At 35.1% G+C, this 25721-nt stretch overlaps 1 protein-coding gene across 3 annotated transcripts in view; it reads right to left on the bottom strand.

The window, feature by feature from the left end:
* The window catches only part of UBR1 (ubiquitin protein ligase E3 component n-recognin 1), a 146665-nt gene that overhangs the window by 36521 nt on the left and 84423 nt on the right, over positions 1–25721 (bottom strand). For all 3 annotated transcript variants that reach the window (XM_041742563.1, XM_041742565.1, XM_041742566.1), the window contains 13 exons: positions 24437–24539; positions 23583–23631; positions 22830–22984; positions 20450–20549; positions 19382–19491; positions 17920–18006; positions 16766–16947; positions 11982–12187; positions 10499–10592; positions 9597–9746; positions 4966–5063; positions 1551–1644; positions 333–481 (listed from right to left, as the gene is read on the bottom strand). In XM_041742563.1, coding sequence (XP_041598497.1) covers positions 333–481; positions 1551–1644; positions 4966–5063; positions 9597–9746; positions 10499–10592; positions 11982–12187; positions 16766–16947; positions 17920–18006; positions 19382–19491; positions 20450–20549; positions 22830–22984; positions 23583–23631; positions 24437–24539 — 1577 coding nt within the window. The remainder of the gene's footprint in view (positions 1–332; positions 482–1550; positions 1645–4965; positions 5064–9596; positions 9747–10498; positions 10593–11981; positions 12188–16765; positions 16948–17919; positions 18007–19381; positions 19492–20449; positions 20550–22829; positions 22985–23582; positions 23632–24436; positions 24540–25721) is intronic.

Raw genomic sequence — 25721 nt, 5'->3', positions numbered from 1 at the left:
ATTACTGGACATTTCTGGCTTGATTCTTTTTTGCCTTTTTTCTCTTGATCTTCTAGTGTTGTAAATCTGCCAGCTTTTGAATATAGCTTGCTTCATGCAATACCTTTCAAATATTTTGAGCTTATTCTGCATGTGGTCAATACTGTAAAAAGGGATCGATACAAAAGTTCTTAGACTAAATGGCATCAGGCCACACTAATATTCTGAAATACTAATAGTCCTCCAACAATTCAAACTATTTTAAGCCATAAGGGAAAATGGGAAAATTTTTGGTCAAACAATGTTAATTCTGTTTCTATGAACCCTCCAAAGCAGTCTCTCATAGGCTTTACCAATTGCCTGGACAGTGAAAGCACACGTGCTCCAGGTCATCATGGGGATTCGAGGATCCATTTCATCAGGAGGTACTTTCAGTCCAATTCTATAAATCGTTGTAGCAAAGAGAATGACCATTTCCTTGATGCTATTAGAATATTTTATCCTAAAAATAAAACAAGAAAAATTTATATAGTGATGTAGTAAAAGGGGTTGCCTTCTGAGAATCCAATTAGGTATTAAAGTACCAATTTAACTCCTTTGACAAAGTAAACTGCTCTTTATCAAATTAGAGATTACAGCCTCTGAAGATTTATTTATTAGGGGAAAATGGGAAAAGCAGAACTGTATCTTTATAGGTGGAAAAATCTCTCTTACAAAATGGTAATGGCCTATATAACTTTATTTCCTAGTAAAGATGCAGTAAATGATCACAGCAGAAAGGATGCAGGTCCAAATTGAGGACTGTCTACAGAGAAGTAACAAAATTCAGAGGAAACAGATCTGACCTAACAAGTTTTGCGTCTGGAAAAGGGAGTAAGAAGGACTTCAGTGGTAACAGGGTATGTCTGTCTGTGTGTGTGTATGAGAGAGAGAGAGAAAGAGAGAAAATATACCATGTACTTGGAATGATAATTTCTGGTTTCCTAAACTTTCTTTCCAAAAAAGTATTTTCAATAGCAATGGGATACGTAATATAAACAAGGATCACAACTAAAAAAATGTACATCAGATAATATTTATTAAATAATAACACCTGATTTCAATACATTTTATTTTTCAAAGTGTCTTCACATAAGCATTTTTCCAATAACTTTATGATGTAAGATAAGAGGGTACTATTTAAATTTTACCTACAAGAAAAATGAATTGGGGAGGTGGGTGACTTGAGACCTTTTAGAAGCCAGAGGGCAGGTTAGATAGGATTTAATTAAAGTCTCTTAAATGCTGTTCTTATTGTAGGCAGGATTATAGAGAAGTGGCATTTTTGTTGGTCAAAAACAGTTAATTGTAGGCCTGGTTCACCCTAACACATATTATCCTAATACCTCAAACCACTTAATTTTATTATACAAATAAAACTTCAGGGAGAAAGAAACAAGATAAAAATGGGGCAAAGAAATAATTTTACAAATAAAGTAGGAAGGAAGGAAAGATGGGAGGATGGAAGGATTATTCTTCACTCTTATTTTCACAGCCATTTACAAACTTCTCTTAATTATTTAGGTACTTACGAAGGCTGAATTCCAAAGCTGAGGATAGAATGGAACTCAAAAGTGGAATCGCCCATTCCTTGATCAAATAAAACTGGAATTGTTGGGTTTTCTCCTTATAAATGAAAAAAAAAAAAGGAAAGAAAAATCATCCGGGTTTAGTGTGACACACAATTTTATAGCTTTTTAAAATTACATATGACCATTTTAGAAAACTTAGAAAGTGTTAATAAGCAATAAATAATCATTCAAAATTTTTCTACCCAAATAACAATTGGGTGATATTCTTCTGTTCTCTATATGAATGTTACACAGAGATTTTTTTTTTGAAGGACAAAATCCACAGTACTGTTTTATATCTTGTTTTTTCACCAACAGATCATAAATGTCTTTCCACATCAGTAACTCCCTCTCTATAGTCCCATTTTTAATAGATGTAAAGTATTCTATTAGTAAGGTGGTAAACATTAGTGAATAAAGGAGGATCTGGACCTAAGTTGCCTGGTTTTGCATCCTAGCTCTGTCACTATTACTAAGACCTTGGGTAAATACAAACCTCTTTGTGGCTCCATTTCCTCATTAAATTAGAAGTGTTGTTCCCCTATGTGGAACAAGTTATTTTTTTCTGGCTGCTTTTGAGATTTTTTCCCTTCATCTTTGGGTTTTAGCAGTTTGGGTATGATCTATGTACGTGTGGTTTTCTTTTAGTTTATCTTTGAAATTCACTAAACTTCTTATACATGTAAATTTATGTCTTTCACCAAATTTGTTAAGTTTCCAGCCATTATTTCTTCAAATTTCTTTTTCTGTACCATCCTTCTTCTTTTTGCGACTTGCATGACATAAATAGTTGATTTTTAAAAATTGGGTCCATATGTCTCTAGAGCTATGTTCTCCCCTCCCCCCACTCTGATCATTTTTTTGTCTATTCTTCAGACTGGAGAATTTCCACTGATCTAATTTCAAGTTCACTAACTCTTACCCTTCCCAATTCCATTCTACTATTGAGTCCATCTAGTTAATTTTTATTTCATAGAATATTTTTTCAATTCTATTATCTTATTTGGTTCTTTTTTTATTTTTTTTATTTTTTTTTTATTTTTATTTTTATTTTTTTTTTGGTTTTTTTTGGTTCTTTTTTTAAAATAGTTTCTATTTTTTCTAAGAACTCATATTTTTCTATTCATTTACCTTATGTTTATCTAGTTATTTAAAGATTTTATTTAAATTTTTTTAAAGATTTCTATTTATTCATCAATGAGAGGCAGAGAGAGAAAGAGAGAGAGAGAGAGAGAGGGGCAGAGACACAGGCAGAGGGAGAAGCAGGCTCCATGCAGGGAGCCCAATGCAGGACTTGATCCCGGGACTCAATCCTGGGGCTCCAGGATCACGCCCTGGGCCAAAGGCAGGCGCTAAACCGCTGAGCCACCCAGGGATCCCCAAGATTTTATTTAATTTCTGAGAAAGAGAGAGAGAACGAGCAGTGGGGAGGGGCAGAGGGAGACAAAAAGAAGCAGACTCCTGCCTTAGCAGAAAGCCCAGGAGATCATGACCTGAGCCAAAGGCAAATGCTTGACCAACTGAGCCAACCAGGAGGCCCTACCTAATGTTTAATGCTTATATAGGTGTTTTAATTTTTTTGTCAAAAAAATTCAGTGTTAAAACATCTCAGGATTGGCATTTGGTTTTTTCCTTGAGAGATGGTGAGATTCTTCTGGCTCCTTGTATGTTGAGTAATTTTGGATTATATCTTGGATATTTTGATTACATTGTGAGGTTTTTGTTCTTGTTAACGTTCTCTGGAAAAAATGTACCCTTCTTTTTTTCTTAGTAGGCAAATCATACATTTGGATTCCACAAGTTTTGTCTCTCTGTGTATGGTGGTTCCAATGTCAGTCTTAGAGCTTTTACTGTGCCGTTTGGGTCTGCCTATACATGTACTACTCAGGTGTTAGTCTGAGACTTAAGTGGTGGTTTAATGCAGTGTCATTTTCAAACTTGTTGCTATTTCTTTGGGCCTGTTATATAGATGTGGAGCTTGGAGGCAAGCCCAAGATTTGTCCTGGTCTCAAAAACAGATGATTCCTCTTCTATAGCCCTCTCCTTGCTGGGATTTCCCCCATAATCTCTAGCTCCAAGGAGCCATTTCCCCCAGTTCCTCTGGCCAAAATGACATGTTTCACTTAGTTTTAGTACCCTCTGTTGTCGAGTAGATACAGGCGACTGGGGTTACCTTTGGGGTGAAGCTGTGAGGCAAAGACAGAAAAAAATAATGAGAATTCACTCTGCGTTCTTTGGAACAAAGAAGTCTCTTTTTTTCTAGTTCCTCTGATTGGAGAGACTGGTTTTCTCTTGGGATTTTACGTGTCTACATGGCCACTATGGCACTGTAGCTCCATAACTGGGGCTGACCTCAGGAGAGGGTCAGAAGAGGGGGGGGAAAAATACCACAACAGGAATTTCCTTTACACTCTCCAGTTGTGAAGGGCTATTTATTTATTTATTTATTAAAGATTTTATTTATTCATGAGAGACAGAGAGACAGACAGAGAGAGAGAGAGAGAGAGAGAGAGGCAGAGACACAGGCAGAGGGAGAAGCAGGCTCCATGCAGGGAGCCCAACGTGGGACTCGATCCCGGGTCTCCAGATCACACCCCGGCTGAAGGCGGCGCGAAACCGCTAAGCCACTGGGGCTGCCCAATGAGGGGCTATTTATGATCCTCTGGCCAGAAAGAGAGCATCTCTCTTGAATTTTTTGCTGCTCATGTCCATTGCAAAGTTCTGTGACTCAGGCTATCCTGAGGTCAAAGCTGGCAAATGAAACAGGAAAAAAACCCAGGAAACTTACTGCCAAACATTCTTTAAATTTGGACTTCCCTCCTCAACTGCCTGCCATTGTTTACTTCTCAGAGTCTTTAGATAGTCTTATCTCTCAATTGTAAGGAATATATAAATGAGATAACAGTTCTAGAATGTTGTTTTTGTTATTAATAACAACACATTAACAAAATTAGTAGGAGTAATGGGTAAGGCTTATACTATGTACCATGCACTGTTTTGCTTTACATAGAATAACTCAATCCTTCAATCAGTCAGATAGGTACTATTACTATTTCCTCCTTGCAAATAAGAAAGCTGAGGCACAGAGAGGTTAAATAACTCATTCAAGATCACAGAAACAGTAAGCAATGGATTAAAGATTTAACTCCATGCAATGTGACTTTAGATTAACCACTGCTTGTCAGTACGAAAATTATTTAATCAAGTCAAGCGATTTAAGCCAAACTTAGTCTTGGCTTTGAAAACCTTTAGTTCCTGAAATTCAACAAATCTGTATTGGCAAACCATATTTTAGAGTAGTAAGTACTCCAGAAAAAATTAAAGGCTCTGACACTTAAATTTCACACAGCTAAATATAAAATAATTTTAAGCAAACCTTTGGCATGTTTCATATTATAACCTGATATTCTGGCCAGAACAGTCTGTATCCACTGTGCCAGGGTCAAAAGTTGAGCAAGAGCTTCTGCATTCTCACTGAAAAATGACATTTAAAAATTATTAAGCTATTGGCAAAAAGGCAAACTGAAAAGCTGAACTTATAGAGTATTTCTATGGATAAATGGTTATATAACAAAGTCAAATTCCTTCAGATTAACTTCTTAGGTACTAGAAACACATGTCTAAAAACGTAGTTTTAGCATCATTTATAATTGCCACAATATGGAAGCAAATTAAGTGTCTACTGACAGATGAATGGATAAAGAAGATGTGGTATATACACAACAGGATATTACTCAGCCATTAAAAAGGATAAGATCTTGCCATTTGTGACAACATGGACAGATTCAGAGGGTACTATGCTAAGTGAAGTAAGTCAGACAGAGACAGACAAGTACCATATGATTTCACTTATATGTGGAATCTAAGAAACAAATGAACAAACAAAGCAGAAGGAGACTCAAAAATACAAAGACAAACTGATGGTGGCTGGGGGCTCGGCCGGGGAATGGGCCAAAAGGGTGAAGGGGAATGGAAAGTACAGGCTTTTAGTTATGGAAAGAAAAGTCATAGAGATGAAGGTACAGCATAGGGAAGGAATATAGTCAATGGTATTTTAATAGTGTTGCATGGTGATAGATGGTAGCTACACTTGGGGTCAACAGACCATAAAACACAGACTTGTCAAATCATTATACTGTATACCTGAAACTAAGGTAACACTGTGTGCCAACTTTATGTCATAAAATAAATAAATAAAAGTAAAAATGCAGTTTGGGGAGGGAGGAGAATTTTAAAAGTACAAGAAATAAGATACAACTCATTGCCCAACACCTAGAACTAACAAATGTCAATAAATGGAATCACCATTCTGATTGCTCAAAACAAAAAGGAGGTGTCATCACTGATTTCTCAGATTCTCTCACAGCCCACCTTCGAATCTAGCAGCTAATCTGGTTGGTTTTACCTTCTAAATATATCCCAAGCAGATCACTTCTTCCTATTTCCACTGTTACTACTCTAACCCAAGTTACATTATCCCTCACCTGAACTACTTCCATACATTAATTAACTGTTCTTCCTGTTTCCACAACAGTGCTTCATTATTATTTATGTATTCATTGTATAACAGGGGGATCTTTCAATATGTAAATATGATATCATTCCCCTGTTCAAAATACTCTAATGGTTTCCCATCACACATAAAATACTATGTATTTTTAATACTAAAAATCAAATTCTAGGGGATCCCTGGGTGGCGCAGCGGTTTGGCGCCTGCCTTTGGCCCAGGGCGCGATCCTGGAGACCCGGGATCGAGTCCCACGTCAGGCTCCCGGTGCATGGAGCCTGCTTCTCCCTCTGCCTGTGTCTCTGCCTCTCTCTCTCTGTGACTATCATAAATAAATTTAAAAAAAAAATTAAAAAAAAATAAATGCTGGTTATGGAGATAGTTTATAGAGGAAAAATGACCCAGAAAGCAGAACATCTGGGATCTTTAAAAACAAAAAACAAAAAACCAGGACGCGAGCCCTAAGTTTTTAAGAAAAATAAATAAATAAATAAATAAATAAAAATCAAATTCTAATTTTTAATCTTACAAGCCCTTTTATGATCTGATTCTTTGCTTGCTCCATTCCAAACATACTGCCTGCCTTTCTGTTGTGCCTCTAATATACTGATATATTCCTACTTCAGGGCATTTGCTCTTTATATTGCCTGTGTTTGGAATTCTCTTCTCTCCCAGAGAATAGCACTACTTGTCCTCCACTTCATTCAGGTCCTTATTCAAATATCATCATCCCAAACAGCAGCACCCTGAGACTGTGTCTATAGTCTCATGTATATGGTCTGTTTCTAGACCTTTACCCTGCTACTTTTGTTTTGTCATAGTATTTCTCACTACTTAACACTTTGTATTTATATGTTTATTGTTGGTTTCTCCTCTCCTTAATACATATTCCATAAGGGCAGGGACTTTACCCAAACTGTTATTAACGATCAACGGAGACTAGACACAATGTTATTAAAAAGGATTATTGAAAGGACAGTCTTGAGCGAAGTCAAAATATATTCATGAACTGTGCTAAAATTCACGTATCTGGACATAAATTTGACCTAAGAATTTTTTCGGTTCTCAGAAAGTATACTATGGTTGGTTCTGACCAATATTCTTTAAAAATATCAGTTTATTATTAATTTTGGTTAAGTTTTTTATATGCTCTTAACTTTAAGATCTTATAGTCATGTTGATTTTCTAAAAACAAAAGAGGCAAATATATTCAAGTACACAGGTAAGTTCAAGTGCCTAATAAAAATGTTATGTATAACAAATTTTTTTTTTTTTAAGATTTTACTTATTTATTCATGAGAGACACAGAGAGAGAGAGAGAGAGAGAGAGAGAGAGAGAGGCAGAGACACAGGCAGAGGGAGAAGTAGGCTCCACGCAGGAAGCCCGACGTGGGACTCGATCCCAGGTCTCCAGGATCAGGCCCTGGGCTGAAGGCGGTGCTAAACCACTGAGCTACCCGAGCTGCCCCAAACCTTAAGTAACCAACGTGTTACAACACATAACAAGTGTCACAGGGTTCAAAAAGACCTGGGTGTAAGGACTGATCTAACTTTAGAAAATACTGCCTTGAAGCATCCTTTTTTTTTTTTTTTAAGATTTTATTTGAGAGAGAGAGAGAGAAAAGAGAGAGAATGCACTCAAGAGAGCAAGAGCATGAGAGAGTACAAGCGGGGAGGGGGGGGCAGGGAAGGGCAGAGGGAGAGGGAGAAGCAGACTCCTTGCTGAGCAGGGAGCCCTACTCAGGGCTCAATCCCAGGAACCTGAGATCATGACCTGAGCTGAAAGCAGACACTTAACAACTGAGCTACCCAGGCATCCTTGAAGCATACTAGTCTCTCTCTCTCTCTAAGATTTTATTTACTTGAGAGAGAGATCTCATGAGAGAACATGGGCAGGCAGTGGGGGAGGGGGCAGACTCTCCGCTGAGCAGGAAGCCTGATGCGAGGCTTGATCCCAGGACCCAGAGACTGTGACCTGAGCTGAAGGTAGACACTTAACCAACTGAGCCACCCAAGCGCCCCTGAAACATCCTATTCTTAAAGATATGAAGGGAAATAGGTGCTGAATATTCTTTTAGAGAATCATTTACACATTTAATAATCCTTGCTTGAGAAACCACTGTGTAAAAACGGTTTATACAGGCTAACAAGAGGTTGGAAAAGTCACATAATTTTATTATGATTTGTTTAATTTTCGTCTTCATGTGTATAGTTAAATAAGGTTTGGTGTCAGGTCTGGGTTCAAATCCTCGGTCTGTCTTGGGACAAGTAAAAACTACTCAGTCTCCAATTCCTTATTATTTAAACAGGAATAACAGTACCTGCCTTTGTTAGACTATTTTGAGTATTAAAAAAAAAAGAAAGTAACATAGCTTGGTAGAGTGCCTAGAACATATCTATTACTCAAGAGATAAAAGATAAATGTTTCTGATGCCACTTTTTTCCTAGAAGATGACATTCTAAGTAGAAGACAATTCCCTTTTTTTTTTTTAAATTTTTATTTATTCATGAGAGACACACAGAGAGAGAGGCAAAGACACAGGTAGAGGGAGAAGCAGGCTCCACGCAGGGAGCCCAATGTGGGACTCGATCCCAGGACCCTAGGATCACGCTCTGAGCGAAAGGCAGACACCCAACTGTTGAGCCACCCAGGCACCCCTAGAAGACAATTTCCAAATCAGGTTTTCTAATGACATGGAATAGTAGAAATAGAACTATTTACTGACCCTGATTGCCAAGCCCATCACCTCTAAACCCTTTTGTTGTGGAAACATGTTAAAAGTGTTATCAACAAAATCATTTTCTTTAGCAAAACTTAGGTCAATTATTACAAATTCATTGAGTTTTAAGAAAATAAAATAACAACAATGATACTGTTATCATCATGTACAATACTAACACAACATAGACATTTAAGTGTTATAGTTATCATAACAAATGAATAAATTTGCTGTTAAATTCCATTTACAAATGGTCAGAAAAGTTGAAAAACTTAGTCTAAAACTCAAAAGCTATCCGTGTATCCAAGATACATGACAAATCTAGTGTTTTTTACTTTTATAGTACACATTTTGTCCACATCTCTACAACTAGAAAATTGGATCTTCAGAAAAAATAGAATTAAAATAAATAATATAAAGACCTTTAGAGAAACCAAATTCTAAAAACTCTAATGATGTCAAAGGATTCTATCAAAGAAATATTTTCAGCATCTTTTTTCCTTTTCTGAATGCTAAGGTAGAGACCCAAGTTCTATTGCTTTCATGGCTGTTAGAAAATACACACACCACATACAGATTTGAGTTAATGAACATTACAGTTATTTTAGAGACCAAAAATGGGACTTTTCATTGTATTTTAAAGGTAGAATACAAATTATGAAAAGGAAAAGTATTACCTTAAATAGCAAAAGAAACCAGGAATCTAATTAAAACAGACACAAATAAAAGGATTAAAGATAGCTTTATAAAAAATTAAGCTAAACATGAATTAAAATATACCTGTTTATCCTTTGAGGTTGCAAAGGAATAATGGGGATCACAGTATTGCACAGAGACTTGCAAAGAGGACAAAGATATTCTCCACTCTCCAAATCGAAAAGGTCAACATGAATGCGCTGCTGAGAGCTCAGCTGTACAGCTTCAAAATACCTGCAAAATTCCAAGGCACGGGTCCGTTCAGAATGATACACTTCTCTAATCCAAGTGACAAAAATCTGGAATTTTTGCCTCAATAAATATATTTAGAATCTACATGCCCCAATACCCAAGTTATAATTACAGCTTATATTCTTTTGGGGGCAAACTGAAAAACCATCAGGGCAGAAACAAATTTAAAATAATTCTACTGAGTCATAACACGGCTCTTAACTGAACAACATGGAAATATAATGTAGACACTACTTCCCTCAGTTTCCATTGGCCAACTATAGTAGTAAAGGCTGTTACAGGAAACTAACATGTTTTAATAATGCCAAAAGGGTGAAACCTATACAAATGATTTCCTAGGAATTATATTACTGAATTTTTCTCTTCCAGAGGTGGAACTAGAATTTTTTGTCCTATTTTATTTCAAAAAGGTACTTTTAACTCTGTTTCAGGGAAATTAGATTTTTTAGGAAGAAAGTTTACAGCTTTTACACAAATACTGATCAAGAGCAACTAACTAGCTTATGGAAAGGAAGTACAAAGGGACAGTGAAAATTTAAACTTGATAATTTTTTACACCCACTTCTAAAGGTGATAATGAGTATCATGCAAACAGAATTAGTAATCAAGAATGCCTTGATTATTTACATAAGAAGTAAAGAAAGAAGACTGAGAAAACATGCCTTTTTTGTGGCTCTTAGTGAACTTCAATTATTCCTAGTTTCTTTCAAGAACATGTCAGAAGGACAACTTACTTCTGCCAGCACACCGCATGCATTACATGACCACAGCTTCCTGTGTAAGTTCCATATGCCAAGTCTGGATCCATGAAGAGTGGGTCCACAGTTTCTGGTACAGGAAGACAAAAATAGGAGGTATGTATTCATCTCCCCCATGGTCATAAAATGGGGGGAAAAAGAGATTATCAGGTCTAAATTTCTAACCATAAACTATCTTAGGAATGTCCAACTAAACCGTTATCGTATCATGACAGCAGGAGATATATTCTTCATAGTAAATTAAATTTTTAGAGAAAAATATAAAGCTAGACTTCCAGGTAGGATTTCAAATTAAATGAATTTAATGACAACTTCTATATTTGATTTGCATTTTTATTTTGAACATTAGGTTTAAGTTGCTTTGTCTTGGTTGTTGAAGCAATTTTCTATGATTCAAGCACAATCTGCTTCTGTAATTTTAAGAGTAATTTCAATTGCTTTTTAAGGGATACTTAAGGCATTATAATCTAGTGAATAAAAGCAAAGATGAAGTGGCTCAAAATCTGGTTTCATTATGTGTAACTCATGGTCTTGGGTAAATTATTTAACTTCTCCGTGCCTCAGTTCCTTCATCCATAAATGGAGCCAATATTGGTACCAAATTCATAGACTGGTTGTGAGGATTAAGTGAGTAAAATACACAAAAAAAGCACTTAATCAGTGCTTGATGTATAGTAAGTAGTCAATAAATGCTAGTCTTTTAAAAATCATTATTATTATTCCAAGAGTATTTTATAAAGCAGCTCTCATGTGACATACAAAAAAATTACCTAATTTGTATTCCTGCCAAGAAAATATTTAATGTGAACCTATTCTTGAGGCCAATCAGACAAATCCACAATGAAAGACACTGTACAAGACAATAGGTCTGCGTTTTTAAAGAAGTTATTATCATGAAAAAAAGGCTATTTTAGGTTAAACTAGACTAAAATAGACATAATAAAAGCAATGCATGAAACATGTCTGCATCCTAAATGAAAAAAAGAAAAGTCTAGCTAAAAAATAACATATTTTGAGGGCAGCTGGGAAAATCCAAATATGGATTTTATATTGGTGATATCCCTAAATTACTCATCTTTTTAAATATTATAATGAATGGTATGATAGAGATATATAATAAATTATCCTCAATTTTAGAAAATGCATGTGGAAATATTTAGGAATGAAAAGTCATATGCCTGCATCCTACCTTCATAAGGTTCAGCAGAGAAATGGATATAGATAGGCAGATAGAGATAGATTGAGCAATGTGACCAAGTGTAACAAAAATTAAAATAAAAAAATAAAAGAGCCAACAAGGCATGTAAAGACCTGGAGTCCATTTTACATATGGATAAAAATGTGATCTGACTACATAAAGCTAAATACAGTCTCATTCTCAAACTTCTTTCAATATTTTTTCTAAGTACATAAGTATAAAAAGAAATGCCCAAAAGGATATTTATTAAACAATACATACCCCCTGAGAGTTCTATAGGTTTTCCCCTGTGCTGGGTTAAGGCGGTGGATTTCTGGACACAGGCCGATAATACCATGGCATTATTTTCTATTTTCACCTCTTGTTCTTCTTGGCAGAGGATGCATGTCAGCACCTCCTTTTCAGTAACAGTCGGACCCCGTTTAGGACCCAAAGCAATTCTAGAGTAGTCACTGACTGCTGGGGTGCTACCAAGAGAAACGACCAGAAATGAGGACACAAGTTTTGGTCACTTATTTTTATAACTTGGTAGATTTTAAGTAACTATAGGGCAAGAACTTTAAGGACAAAAATAGTAAAATAAAAATGGTAACTTAGCAATATTAGCTTAAAATCTTTCCCTTTGATTTTTCTGACTCTTATCAGTTAATCGGCTTATTAGAAAATACATTTTTAAAAAAGATTTTATTCATTTATTTGTGAGAGAAACAGAGAGAGAGAGAGAGAGAGAGAGAGAGAAAGAGGCAGAGACATAGGCAGAGGGAGAAGCAGGCTCCATGCAAGGAGCCTGACGTGGGACCTGATCCCGGGACTCCAGGACCATGCCCCAGGCCAAAGGCAGGCACCAAACTGCTGAGCCACCCAGGGATCCCCAGAAAATACATTTTGTGCTGCTAAATGCAAAAAAACCCAGATCACAAAATAGACTGTATAATAATTATAATTTATTATACCAAGAAGCTGAGTTATCTGTTTTTTTCTGATTATAAAAGTAATGAATGCTTATTAAGAAATTTTGGAAAATCTAGAAAAGTATAAAGAAGAAAATAAAAAGTATTATACACTCACAATCTAGAGATAACCATTTGTATCACTTTCTACTTATAACATTCTTTTTACATAATTAAGATCATATTATATATATAAATTTGAACCCCACTTTATTCACTTAATATCTTAGTTGTTTTCTCAGGTCATTAAAATTTCTTCAGAAACATTGTTTTTAAATGGCTGCACAGTACTCTTACCATATGTGCTGGTAATAGTTTTATACATTCCCTCTTATTAGGTGTTTAAGTTTCTATTCTATTTTGGTAGACATTAAAATAAAAACTTGTATCTTAAGATATGATTTAGCAATTCTTAGTATGTACTCAATGTGTATAACAATAATATAATAGCAAATATTTATAAAGCATTAATTACAATCTGGGCAGTGTTTCAAATACTTTATGTGTTAACTCATTTAATCTTTCCAACAATCCTATGAAGTAGGTCCTAATATTATCTTCCATTGTTAGGTCCTAATATTATCTTCCATTGCTAAGATGAAGAAACTGAGGCCTAGCAATAGGAAGAGACTTACCTAATGACTTATCACTATGAAGTTGCAGAACCAGGATTTAACCCATGTGATCTGACTTCACAGGCCACACTCTGAACTACTTTGCAATGCTGCCTCTTTACCTGTGCAAGAAGCTCCCTGAAATGTCACAGATCATTCAAGAAACCGGAAATAACTTAAATATTCATCACCAGTGTAAATTAAATTACAGAATACTATGCAGTTTTTAAAAGGTGCAGTTTAAAAAGCTAGGTATGGTACAACTTCATAACAGGTGTTCAGCAAGACATGGGTTTATTTTTTGGTTATAAGGAGACAGTATTGGAATAAGCAAAGGAGAGGCTGGAGATGCTAACTGTCCCACAATTCATGGAGCATGAAAAAGAATTGCTGCCCAAATGCCAGGATTGAGAAACACTGAGCTTGTTTTGTATGTAAGAACATATAGCACAGATTTCCAAGTGAAAATGACAAATCACAGAATGATACATACATAATGCCACTTATGCAAATAAAACAAAAAACAGAATGATACCATATAACTTCTATAGTTATATATATTTGTATGCAATAACATAGGAGGAAGGGCAGAAAGGGGTACTGGATTGAGACCAATGCTCAAATAGAACTTTAGCTTTAAGTCTAACTTTTGATTTTTAAAAGGAAAATGTGTCAATATAACTGTGTAATTAAAATTTTGTTTTAAAAAATTTAAGAAAATGTATTTGTGACTTTGGGATTGGGAACACCTTCTTTAAGATACAAAAAAATTAAAACTAAAAGACTAATAAGATAATCTGTCCTTATCAACACCAAAAACTTCTCTATAGCTAAACTTCATAATTAACATTAAATAATTAGGGACAAAAATATGACACAGATGCAACAAAGTTTATTATCCATAATTTTAAAGGACTTCTAAAGATCAATAAAAGCAAAGTACCCAACAGAGATGGGCAAAGAATAATAACAGGTAATTCCCAGAAGACAAAACACAACAGACTAGTGAACAATCATATGAAAAGCTGCTCAACCTAGTACTAACTAGTATTCACGGAATTCAGACTGGCACAGATTTATAATGTTCATTATATCAAATGAACTATTATGATACTATCACTATTATCAGTTCCAAGTACTGATAACAGTAATAAGTATTGGTGAAAATGAAGGAAATAGGAAATCTCCCAGTCCCAATATTAATCTATTTCCCAATATTATTCAATAATTCATGTCTTAATTAATAATTAATTCATATATTAGTTCCACCCTTGAGAAGTAATTCTACAATTGTATAAGAAGGTAAATATAAAAAAATGTTCTGACACATTGTTTATAATAAGGGGAAATTGGAAAATAAGAGAAAATCAACTTAAATGCTCAAAGTCTGATAAATATAATATTCAATATTCAAGCTATGGACTACTATGCAGTAGTCCTAGGAAATCATGTAGACTTAGCACCACAGATCTATATATAGTGACATGAAAAGGTTTAAGACACTGAGTAAAAAACCAACCTGCAGGACAAAAGTTATGGTAAAATAAACTATTAAAAAACATAAAACAGAACTCAATTATGTGTATGTTAGTAAATGCATAGAAAGAGGTATAGTACAAGAGTTATTTATTACCAACAGTTATCTGTGCAGAAAGATCAGGAATGTAGAGGATGCTCAATGGGAACTAACTGTATTATCTGAATTGTTTTCAATGAGAAGAACACTTTTATGTATGCAACCAATCAGGCAATAAAAATAAATAATAAAAGCATTAAGGCCATTAATTAACTCAGCACATTTTTGCTTATATCTTCTTGTTTGGATAAATATATGGTAGTTTCTTTCATTACTTTCTAAAGAGTATGTTGCTAATATGTAATACATTAGAGGGCTGTAATGTCTGTTGTTTAAAGTTTTGTATTAATTTCTAGTTTTATTACTATCACCAGCCAAGGAGACCTTACCTTTGTATCTTTTTTTTTAATCTTTAAAGTATATAGTCTTTATTCTTTGAGGGCCTTGCTACCATTCTCAACTTCAGGATTATAGATATATTATGTACAATGTTTCTACTGTTATTGCAAAGGCCCAATTTTCTAAAACTATCCAGAACACACACTGTTTAGAGAGCAATGAGAGCTTGTTTTTTTTTAAAAAAAAGCATAGGAGGCATTTACAGTATTTTATTTTTTTTTAAAAGATCTTATTTATTTATTCATGAGAGACACAGAGAGGGAGAGAGGCAGAGACACAGGCAGAGGGAGAAGCGGGCTCCATGGAGGGAGCCCAACGTGGAACTCGATCCCGGGTCTCCAGGATCATGCCCTGAGCTGAAGGCGGCGCTAAAGCGCTGAGCCACCCGGGCTGCCCCTATTTACAGTATTTTATTTTATTTTATTTTATTTTATTTTATTTTATTTTATTTTATTTTTTTTTACAGTATTGTAAATTGGAATGCTTTTAAAAGTATTCTTATTGTGCCTCTTTTTCTCACTGTTATCTATATAACGTCCCACAAAGTGTGAGGCTCAGAAGGTTAATTGATTTCCCTGAGAGCACACTACAGTGGGACCCAGAAAACCAGACTGATTCTCATTTTTTTCTTTTTTTTTTAAAGATTTTATTTTTATTTATTAATGAGAGACACAGAGCAAGAGGCAGAGAGGCAAAGACATAGGTAGAGGGAGAGGCAGGTTCCCCTTGGTGAGCCTGATGTGGGACTTGATCTCGGCACTCTGGGATCATGATTGGAGCCAAAGGCAGGTGCTCAACCACTGAGCCACCCAGGAGGCCCCAATTCTCATTTTCTAATGTGATCTCCATGATCACAACTATAGATATTGTCTTCTCTTTAAGAAAAAAAGAGAAACGAATATAAACCACCTTTTTCAGGTAAAGAATTTATTTTTCATTCTGTAATAAACGCAGTCATTTTTACCAGAAATCATAAAAATAATGTGGAGTATCTGAACTGACACATAAATGTACATCTAAAAGAGCCTATGCACATAAAATAACAGAAGTTGATTTCTATTTTTGCCATTCGCATTTTCATCTTTGTGTGCATAAAGGCTCTCAACAAACTATTGTGCGCTTGAACTACCTATGAACTTACATTCAGTAAGTACCTAAAGAGCTATCACTGTGTCTTTCTTAGTTTAAAGATAGTATAATTTCTCTTACTATAAAATATATTTTTGGAAAATTTTATTTAAAATGAGTATGTTGGGGCACCTGGGTGGCTCAGTTGGTTAAGTGTTTGCTTTTGGCTCAGGTCATGATCTCTGGGTTCTGGGATTGAGTCCTGCACTAAGGTTCCCCATTCAGTAGGTAGTCTGCTTCTCCCTCTCCTTCTCACTCCTCCTGCTTGTGCTCTCTCTCTCTGTCAAACAAATAAATAAAATCTTTAAAAAAAAAATTAAATAAGTCATTTTCCCTCCAAAAACCAGAGTTGCTAATTTCTAGTTTTCTTAGTTTTACCTCTCTTCCTCCATAATGGAGTCTTCTTTCCCAGACATTTCTGAGGTGCTATCATACATGAGTTTGTGAGTTTCAATGAAATTTTTCTGTAAGGCAGACATCTGAGCCATGATCTTCTGGCGGTGCAATCTAGCAGCTTCAGCTTTTCTTTTCCGTTCTGCTTTTTCTTTATCATGAGTAATCTGGGTATTAAGAAACCGCAAAAATTAAGATCCATTGTTGAACTTTACATATACTGTTTAGTCAGGTAAAATTTCCTAGAGTCTCATAAAATTTGATTACCACTTAAGCCTAGCTTCAATCTGATGTCTCAAAATGAGCCTAGAGGCTCCATCATATCATACAATTAATTGCTCTTTTGGTTATTTCAATAATTTAATGTAAAAGTCCCAAGTACTTAAATATCTAATAAATTGCCTTTTATATTCAATGCAGGTAGATTAATGAAGTTAAAAGAAAAAAATTTTTAATCATGTCATTTAATCACTGACATTTAATCAATTTTAGCCAACTTGATGATATCTAACAGTTAAGTTTACTACTAGATGCGTTGCTAAGCCTAAGAACTTTAACAATATTACTGAGATATAGTGTCTTTTTATTGTTTATATCTAACTTAAGTCCAGTGGCTTTTTTTTTTAGGATGGATAGTTAAAAATCACAAGTAATTAAAAAAAAACCCCACAAGTAATAGTATTCTAACAATTTTAAGATTAGAATAATAAAAACCTGATTTATTATAATATGGAAATTCATAACCTAAATATTATTGCATTTCATTGAATTAAGATGCCATTACTTTATGTTCCACTAAGAAAAGAGTGCTGCTGATTAAATTATAAGAAGTCATTAATTACAGGATATATCTCAATTTCAGATATTAAAATATTTTAAAAATTAATAAAATATGGCATTTCCAGTAGAGCTCCACTGTACACTAATTTCCTCTACTTTTATAAAATACATATATTATACTGGACAAGTGATGCCAAATACCACTAATCCCTGTGGTAGAGAAACACAACAAACAAAAGAAGATGAAAATCTCACAAACTTTACAACAAACAGGTTCCTTCTAACAAAAAGGCAACAGCTCTTACACTAGTAAAGTTCAAAGACAGGGAAGAACATCACCATTATTATAATGCCTTTACCTCATCATTCTTAATAGATTCTGATCCTGATGTAGTGGCTACAATTAAACAAGATTTTTCTCTTAATCGTTTCACTGTGTCAAACATCTATAAGAAACAGATGAAATGTTAAAAGATTTGATAACACTGACCAGAAACAGAAAAATTCACTAATTTGATTTTGTCATCATGTCACCAAATGTCTTGAGTTAAACTTGACATACACATACACAAATACTTACACGTATAAATATTTTTATGTATAGTTAAAGTATATAAAAAGTGACTTCTGACTGTGACAAACACGCCCCTCAGTTACTAGCAATACAGTTAAAGTGGAGGTTGCAGGTAGCAAAGTCAGCTGATTCCATCTGCAGGTATGAGCATACCTCTGCTTTTGCCAGGGGAAAATTTTTTTTTAGTTTAAAATAACATTTTTAGTGCAAAGACATGTAAAGACAAAAATACAAGGTGGAAAGTAAAATCCTCTCTTCTTCATGCCAGCCCTCTTCCCCAAAATTAACTAAATTAAAGATTACTAGGGGGTGCCTGTTGGCTCAGTTGGTTAAACCTCCAACTCGACTTGGCTCAGGTCATGATCTCAAGGTCATAAGACTGAGCCCCATGTTGGGCTCCACTGTGGGTGTGGAGTCTGCTTAAGATTCTCTCTCTTTCTCTCTTCCCCTTTGCCCTTCCCCTGCCTTCTAAAAAAGGAAAAAGGTTATTAGTATTTTTTTTGTAGAAAAAAATTATCAGAATATATATTTCCCTTTATTTATATATATTATCAAAAGTAACCTTACCATATACACCATTTCCTATCTTTTTCACTTAAACATTAATCTGTGGAGATATTTCCACAATAACTTATATAGATCATTCTCATTCTCTCTCTCTCTCTGTCTCTCATGAATAAATAAATAAAATTTTTAAAAAATAAATAAAGTAAGTGAGAATGAGCAGAGGGGGAAGTGGGAGAGGGACAGAGAATCTAAAGCAGATTCTGTATTGAGTGCAGAGCATGACATAGGACTCAGTCTCACAACCCTGAGCCAAAACCAAGAGCTGGATGCTTAACCAACTATGCCACTCAGGCACCCCAAAAGAGGCCTTTCTTGATTACCCATATGAAGTCACCCTCTATTCATCTACTGAATTATCCTTTTCTTGTTCACTACCTGTACCTCAACTAGTGTATGCTTCAGGATAGTAAGCATCTTATCTGTGTTGTCTAGAAATGACCATGGCACATGAAAGGCATTCAAAAGATACTGACTAAATAATGACACAAATGAATAGATCTTAATTTAGCAAAACAAAACAAAACAAAACACCTTCCACTAAAACATGAAAAAATATGAGTGACTATGAAATCTGTACTACATTATTTTACAACCGGAGACTAGTGGCTTAACAATACAGGCAAACAGAGGATTATTTAATACTTAAACCAAGATATGATCAGTTTATTTATCAAATTTACCTGGAGTATCCATGTTATCATGTCCTTTTGGCCTTCTAACTGAGGAATTCCTTTGAGTTTTTCCAAAAGCATTTGTATATTCTGAGCATTCATGGCTGAACTTCCCAATCCTTTTTTAAAACACAGAAGTTACAAAAAACCTTCCTAGTTATATATAAATTATAATCTGTAATTAGTGTTATTCACATTAATAACCAAAGTTCACAAACACTCCCTTAATTGCAATTTTTCTTTTTTTTTTTTTTAATTGCAATTTTTCAACAGAACAATCAGCAAAGACATAAAGCACTCAGTACTAAATTAGACAACTTGAAAAACTTGAATAATTTTTTGAACTCTTAATACATTTTTCACTGGGGCTGCTAAGTGAAAGCTACCTTCTATCTTCAATGATCTGTCTCTGGTCTTTCTTATACTTGGCTCACTGTCTAGTAAAAGTAGTTAATGAGAACAAAAGCTCCCAAAAATATAAAAGTGGGGGTGGTTTATATCCATAAACTGAGTAGGTTTACAATGTCTTCAAGGAGCTAAAAATACAGTTTGTATGTCTTTTTCCTATTGGTCTCATAATCAATGTCCCTGGAGTATGCTTTGATGAAACTATCTTAATCTAATAAATAAATCTTCAAAGAAATCTAATCTCAACCTATCCTGTTCAGCCAAGAAGAAAGTACAAGACAAATATATTATCATTCACTCAGATGTGTACAATCATTTTACACTCGGGGACATTAATATCGTATGTAGATGGGTAGTATGAATGTTATGGTTGATGAAACAGCAAATATCTGTAATACTGAGACAATTAAAGTAAGAACCATCAATGTATGCATCCCCACTCAAAAAAAGGAGGGGGGATCATGCAGTAAAAAGATTTTAGTAGGGGATTAAAAACATATTTTTATTGTTGAACACATCAGTTAAGAACTAAAGATGCTAGGAAAAGTCTTAACTTCAGAATTGTCTATGCTTTAAGAAGTGGCAGATTAACACTCTGTAAGAGCTGAACTTTCACTTACAAATTGGTAATTAGCTGAAACTATGCTGAAAATCAATACTAAAACGTACTTGAAGCCTTATGGTAAAAGTCAAATGTCACTTCTTCTTCAGGAGCTTTTTGAAGCTGTTGCTTTTCTTCTAGTAAACCCAATGCCAGAATATGAAATGCCTGAAAGAGGAATATGAAAAGATTTATAACACTGTGCTTCCTCAGGTAAATATATTTTATTTTATTATTTTTTAAAGATTTTATTTATTTATTCATGATAGACAGAGAGAGAGAGAGAGAGAGAAAGAGAGAGAGAGAGGGGCAGAGACACAGGCAGAGGGAGAAGCAGGCTCCATGCCGGGAGCCCGACATGGGACCCGATCCCGGGACTCCAGGATCGTTCCCTGCACCAAAGGCAGGCGCTAAACTGCTGAGCCACCCAGGGATCCCCTATAGTTTTTTTTTAAAAAAGATTTTATTTATTTGACAGAGAGACACAGAGAGAGCACAAGTAGGGGTAGTGGCAGAAGAGGGAGAGGGAGAAGCAGGCTCCCGCTGATCTGAGAGCTCGAAATGGGGCTTGATCTCAGGACCCTGGGATCATGGCCTGAGCTGCAGACTTAATGGACAAAGCCACCCACACACCCCAGGTACTTTTATTTTATTTATTTTATTTTATTTTATTTTATTTTATTTATTTTATTTTATTTATTTTATTTTATTTTATTATTTTATTTTATTTTATTTTATTTATTTTATTTTAAGATTTTATTTATTTATTCATGAGTGACACAGAGAGAGAGAGAGAAAGAGAGGCAAGGACACAGGCAGAGGGAGAAGCAGGCTCCACACAGGGAGCCCGACGCAGGGCCCAATCCTGGGCCGAAGACGGCGTTAAACCAAGCCACCGGGGCTGCCCTATTTTAAATGAAGGTAAAAAATAAGCAATCTGACCGGTAAAAAAGGGGAAAAGATTATGAACAAGAAGTTTACAGAAAGAGAAAGGAGAAATACACATATGAAAAATGTTCAACATCACTTAAAATTAAAGAAACGTGAACTGAAACAAGATCATCCTGTTTTTCACCTATTAGAGTGGCAAAAATTTTAGAGTTTAATACAATACAGAGCTGGCTGAGGTGCTGGGAAATAGGCACTTTTCACTACATTGGTATGGCAAAGTAAACTGGTGTAGTAACATTTTTGAAGGCTAATTTGACAATATTTACCAAAAACATAAAGAACAGACCTAGTACAATGTACTCAAGCATGCAAAGATATTTGTACAAGGATGTTCATTTCAGTGTTGCTATACAGAGACCTAAAAACACCCTAAATATTTATTAATAGGAGACTGGTTAAATGCACTATACATATCCATACAATGGAATATACATCTATCGAGAACGAGATAGTCTCATTTGTGCTAATGTGGAAGATACATGATTTCCAGAAGATACAAACTTTGAACAGCGCTTATCTCCTAGGTAGGACACTAGGAGACAGGGGAAGAAATTTTAACTTTTGATTTCAACTATATCTCCATGGTTTGAAATTTTTTACTAATGTATTTACCACTGTTAGGACAAAAACTGAGATACACATATAGTATGACAGCATTTAGAGCCTCCAAACCAAAAAAGCCAAGGAAGAAAGAAAATCAATTAAATTAAATTAATTAAATTTTAAAATAAATTAAATAAATACCCAGTTACAGCTACCAAAGGGTAACACTACTAAGGAATTTATCAATAACAATATCAAGAAAAAAATAGCCACTTCAACTTAATGAGCTAATTCTCATAAAAACTCTATGAAATAATTGTACTTATACCCACTTACTAATGGGGAAATTATTCTTTGCTCTTAAATAGGAATTGGAGTAACCCAAGGTTCAGATCTGTCTTCCAAGTCTTCATTATATTTTTCATAATACAAGTGAAATAAATATAGAAAATTATAATGCAATAAGAATACACCAATTTATTATTTGCAGGAAAGGCTTTTATTTCCCCCCAATATAAATGGTTCTCAAGAGTAAGGATACTAAAAACATGAGAGTGTATGACTTAGAAAGTCTTTGCCACATCTAAGGTTTTTTTTTTTTTAAGATTTTATTTATTCATGAGAGACACACAGGGAGAGGGAGAGAGAGACAGAGAGAGAGACAGAGACAGAGACAGAGACACAGGCAGAGGGAGAAGCAGGCTCCATGCAGGGAGCCCGACATGGGACTCGATCCCGGGTTTCCAGGATCAGGCCCTGAGCTGAAGGCGGCGCTAAACCGCTGAGCCACCCGGGCTGCCCTCTAAAGTGTTTTTAATGACCCTTAGGTCTCAGGTGCTCTAGTGTGGTTCTGAATGACAATGTTAGACCAAAGATCTTCTCCTTGGTTCCTCACAAACTCTATGAAGTAGAGACAATATTGGAAGTAGAAAAAAATATTTCAAGTATACATACCATCTGAAGCATCCCTTCAGTCCACAAGTTAGAATCTGTGTCAATTGCCCGCTCAAATATGGTCCTGAGAATGTACATCATGATATCACAATTGAGAAGGTTAACCACTTTGCTGAAAGCAGGGCAGAATTCAGGAGGTGGTGGTGGTGGTAATGCTATAGTAAGTGGGAGATGTATAGGAGAAGACACAAAGAAGTACATTTTTATTTGGGTTATCCTACACGCTAAATTGTGTATATCAAAATCATATATTACATTCAAAACATCACCTGTTTTCTGTTACCTTTAAAGCACCGAACACATCAATGTCATGGGAAATATAAGTCACTATATCAATCACCCGAAATAAACTCTATTTGTTATAAACTTAAATGTTCCATCACCATTGATATAAGCCATATCTTAATATGAGGACAAGAATTAAAGGGTTCTTTGCATTTCCATTAGTTACTCTTAAAAAACAACAAAAACAAAAATGAAGAACAGTGTATGCTCTGCTGATACAAAACCACAGAAAATACTCAAAATGAGTCAATTCAGGGGCACATGGGTGGCTCAGTCAGTTAAGTGTCTGATTCTTGATTTTGGCTCAAGTCATGATCTCAGGGTCATGAAACAGGCTTGCGTGGGGCTCTGTGCTTGGAGCGGAGTCTACTTGTCTCTCTCCCCCACCTCTGTCCCTTCCCCTACTCGCTCGCTCTCAAAATAAATAAAATCTTAAAAAATGAGTCAATTCAGAATCTCACTTTTTACCTTCATCTTTGTTTTCTTGTTTTCTCCTTTTTTTCTGCATATGTTCTGCCTGTGTATATAAAAAAAAAAAAGTATCTTTAAATATACTGCTTGGCAAGCATGAAACAAATGGAATACTTTGAAGCAGGCAGCAAAGATCACTGAGCCTACCAAAATACATACTACATACTATGTATGTAATCAAAATGTTACCTTGTGCCAGAAATAAAATGACTGTCCAAGGAAAAGCCACTGCAAATCAGATGAGTAACATACCTCCTCAAGATTTTATTCCCCATTCCTTCAGTCAATAATACTCATTTAGTGCCTATTAGATTCAGGGTCTTGTACTATGGGCTGGAAATTATTGATTCATATTTGTAAGGACAAGTCCAGACTTTGCCCTAAGTTATCAAACTTAATGTTACCCTTAATGTGACTTTACCTTGAATCTAACCATGAGAATACAATCAGGCACATCCTGAGTGTAGGATATTCTAAAAGATCACTAGTCTGTACTCTACAGAAATGGCAATATTATGAAAGACAAAAAAGGCAAAAAGATTATCTTAAATTAAAAGAGATTATAGAAACATGACACCAAATAAGGTACAGCATTCTAGATGGAATCTTCTTCTTCATGAGTAATAAAGGATCTTTTTGGTAAATTAGAAAAATTTAAATATTGCCTGTATACTAGATAACATTACTGATTCAATTTTAATTTCTTGGGTGAGATAATGGCCTCTATTAGTGAGAACCAGTCTGATTTTCTGTAGAGTTAGAAACCATAAAGCACTTTAGGAAATTTTCTGTAGAGTTAGAAACCATAAAGCACTTTAGGCTTAATTACTAAAGATGATATCTTTTCCTACCTTGCTATGCTGTGTTTTGGAATAATGATAAAAGTACATATTGAAGTCTTTCAATGATTCATCTTTCAGTTCATAAACTCCATGGCCTGACACACCTGGTTTCCTAAATAGAAAATACAGAGATGAACAGCAGTGTTTTTGTAGGATACAATCCTGACAAAACAAAAACCTAAAAATTAATCAAAACGTCAAAATGTAAAACAAATAGTCATTTATCAGCTTTGCTTAAACTGAAATGACTAATTTCATTCCAACAGTAAAACTAAAAACCTACATTTGCAGACTCAAAGACCTTTTATTTTTTTTAAATTTTTTTAATTATTTATTTATGTAGTCATACAGAGAGAGAGAGAGAGAGAGAGAGAGAGAGAGGCAGAGACACAGGCAGAGGGAGAAGCAGGTTCCATGCACCGGGAGCCTGACGTGGGATTCGATCCCGGTCTCCAGGATCGCGCCCTGGGCCAAAGGCAGGCGCCAAACCGCTGCGCCACCCAGGGATCCCAAGACTCAAAGTCCTGATAACAGCCAAGTGGTGTTTCATAATTGAGAAATTTTTTAAAAAAATATTTTATTTATTTATTCATGAGAGACACAGAGAGAGAGGCAGAGACCTAGGTGGAGGGAGAAGCAGGCTCCTCGTAAGGAGCCTGATATGGGACTCAATCCCCAGACCCTAGGATTACAACCTGAGCCAAAGGCAGAAGCTCAACCACTGAGCCACCCAGGAGTCCCCATAATTAAGAAATTTAAGTAAATCTGAGGAAGTTGATTTTCTACTATACTGACCTAATTTCATGCCCTACTTAATTTGCTAAGGCTTTCTAAAATGGTAGTGAGATGTCAAATTGTAGTGAAAATACAGTGTTGGGGCAGTGGGTGGATCAGTTGGTTAAGTGTCTGACTCTTGATTTTGGCTCAGGTCATGATCTCAGGGTCCTGAGATTGAGCCTCGAGTCCAGCTTGTGCTCAGTGGGGAATCTGCTTGAGATTCTCTCTTTCCCTCTGCCCCCCATTACGATCTTTTTCTATAAAATAAATAAATAAATCTTTTAAAAAAAAGTGTTGAATCCTTTACATAGCACTATAAGGAAAAGCATCAAAACCAAAAGGAATACATCATATTTGTTCAGCACGTTAAATAGCTTTTGGTTTCTATTGAGTTTTAAGTGAAATATTTTATTAAGTATTATTAAACCATAAAAAAAGCTATATCCAATTTTAAAAGTTATTTAAAACTAGTAATTTATTTATAGATATAACAATATAAAACGTAGAAATTCACTAC

Source organism: Vulpes lagopus, chromosome 2 (assembly GCF_018345385.1).
Source record: "Vulpes lagopus strain Blue_001 chromosome 2, ASM1834538v1, whole genome shotgun sequence".
Lineage (NCBI taxonomy): Eukaryota > Metazoa > Chordata > Mammalia > Carnivora > Canidae > Vulpes > Vulpes lagopus.
This window is presented reverse-complemented; position numbering and strand designations above follow the sequence as displayed.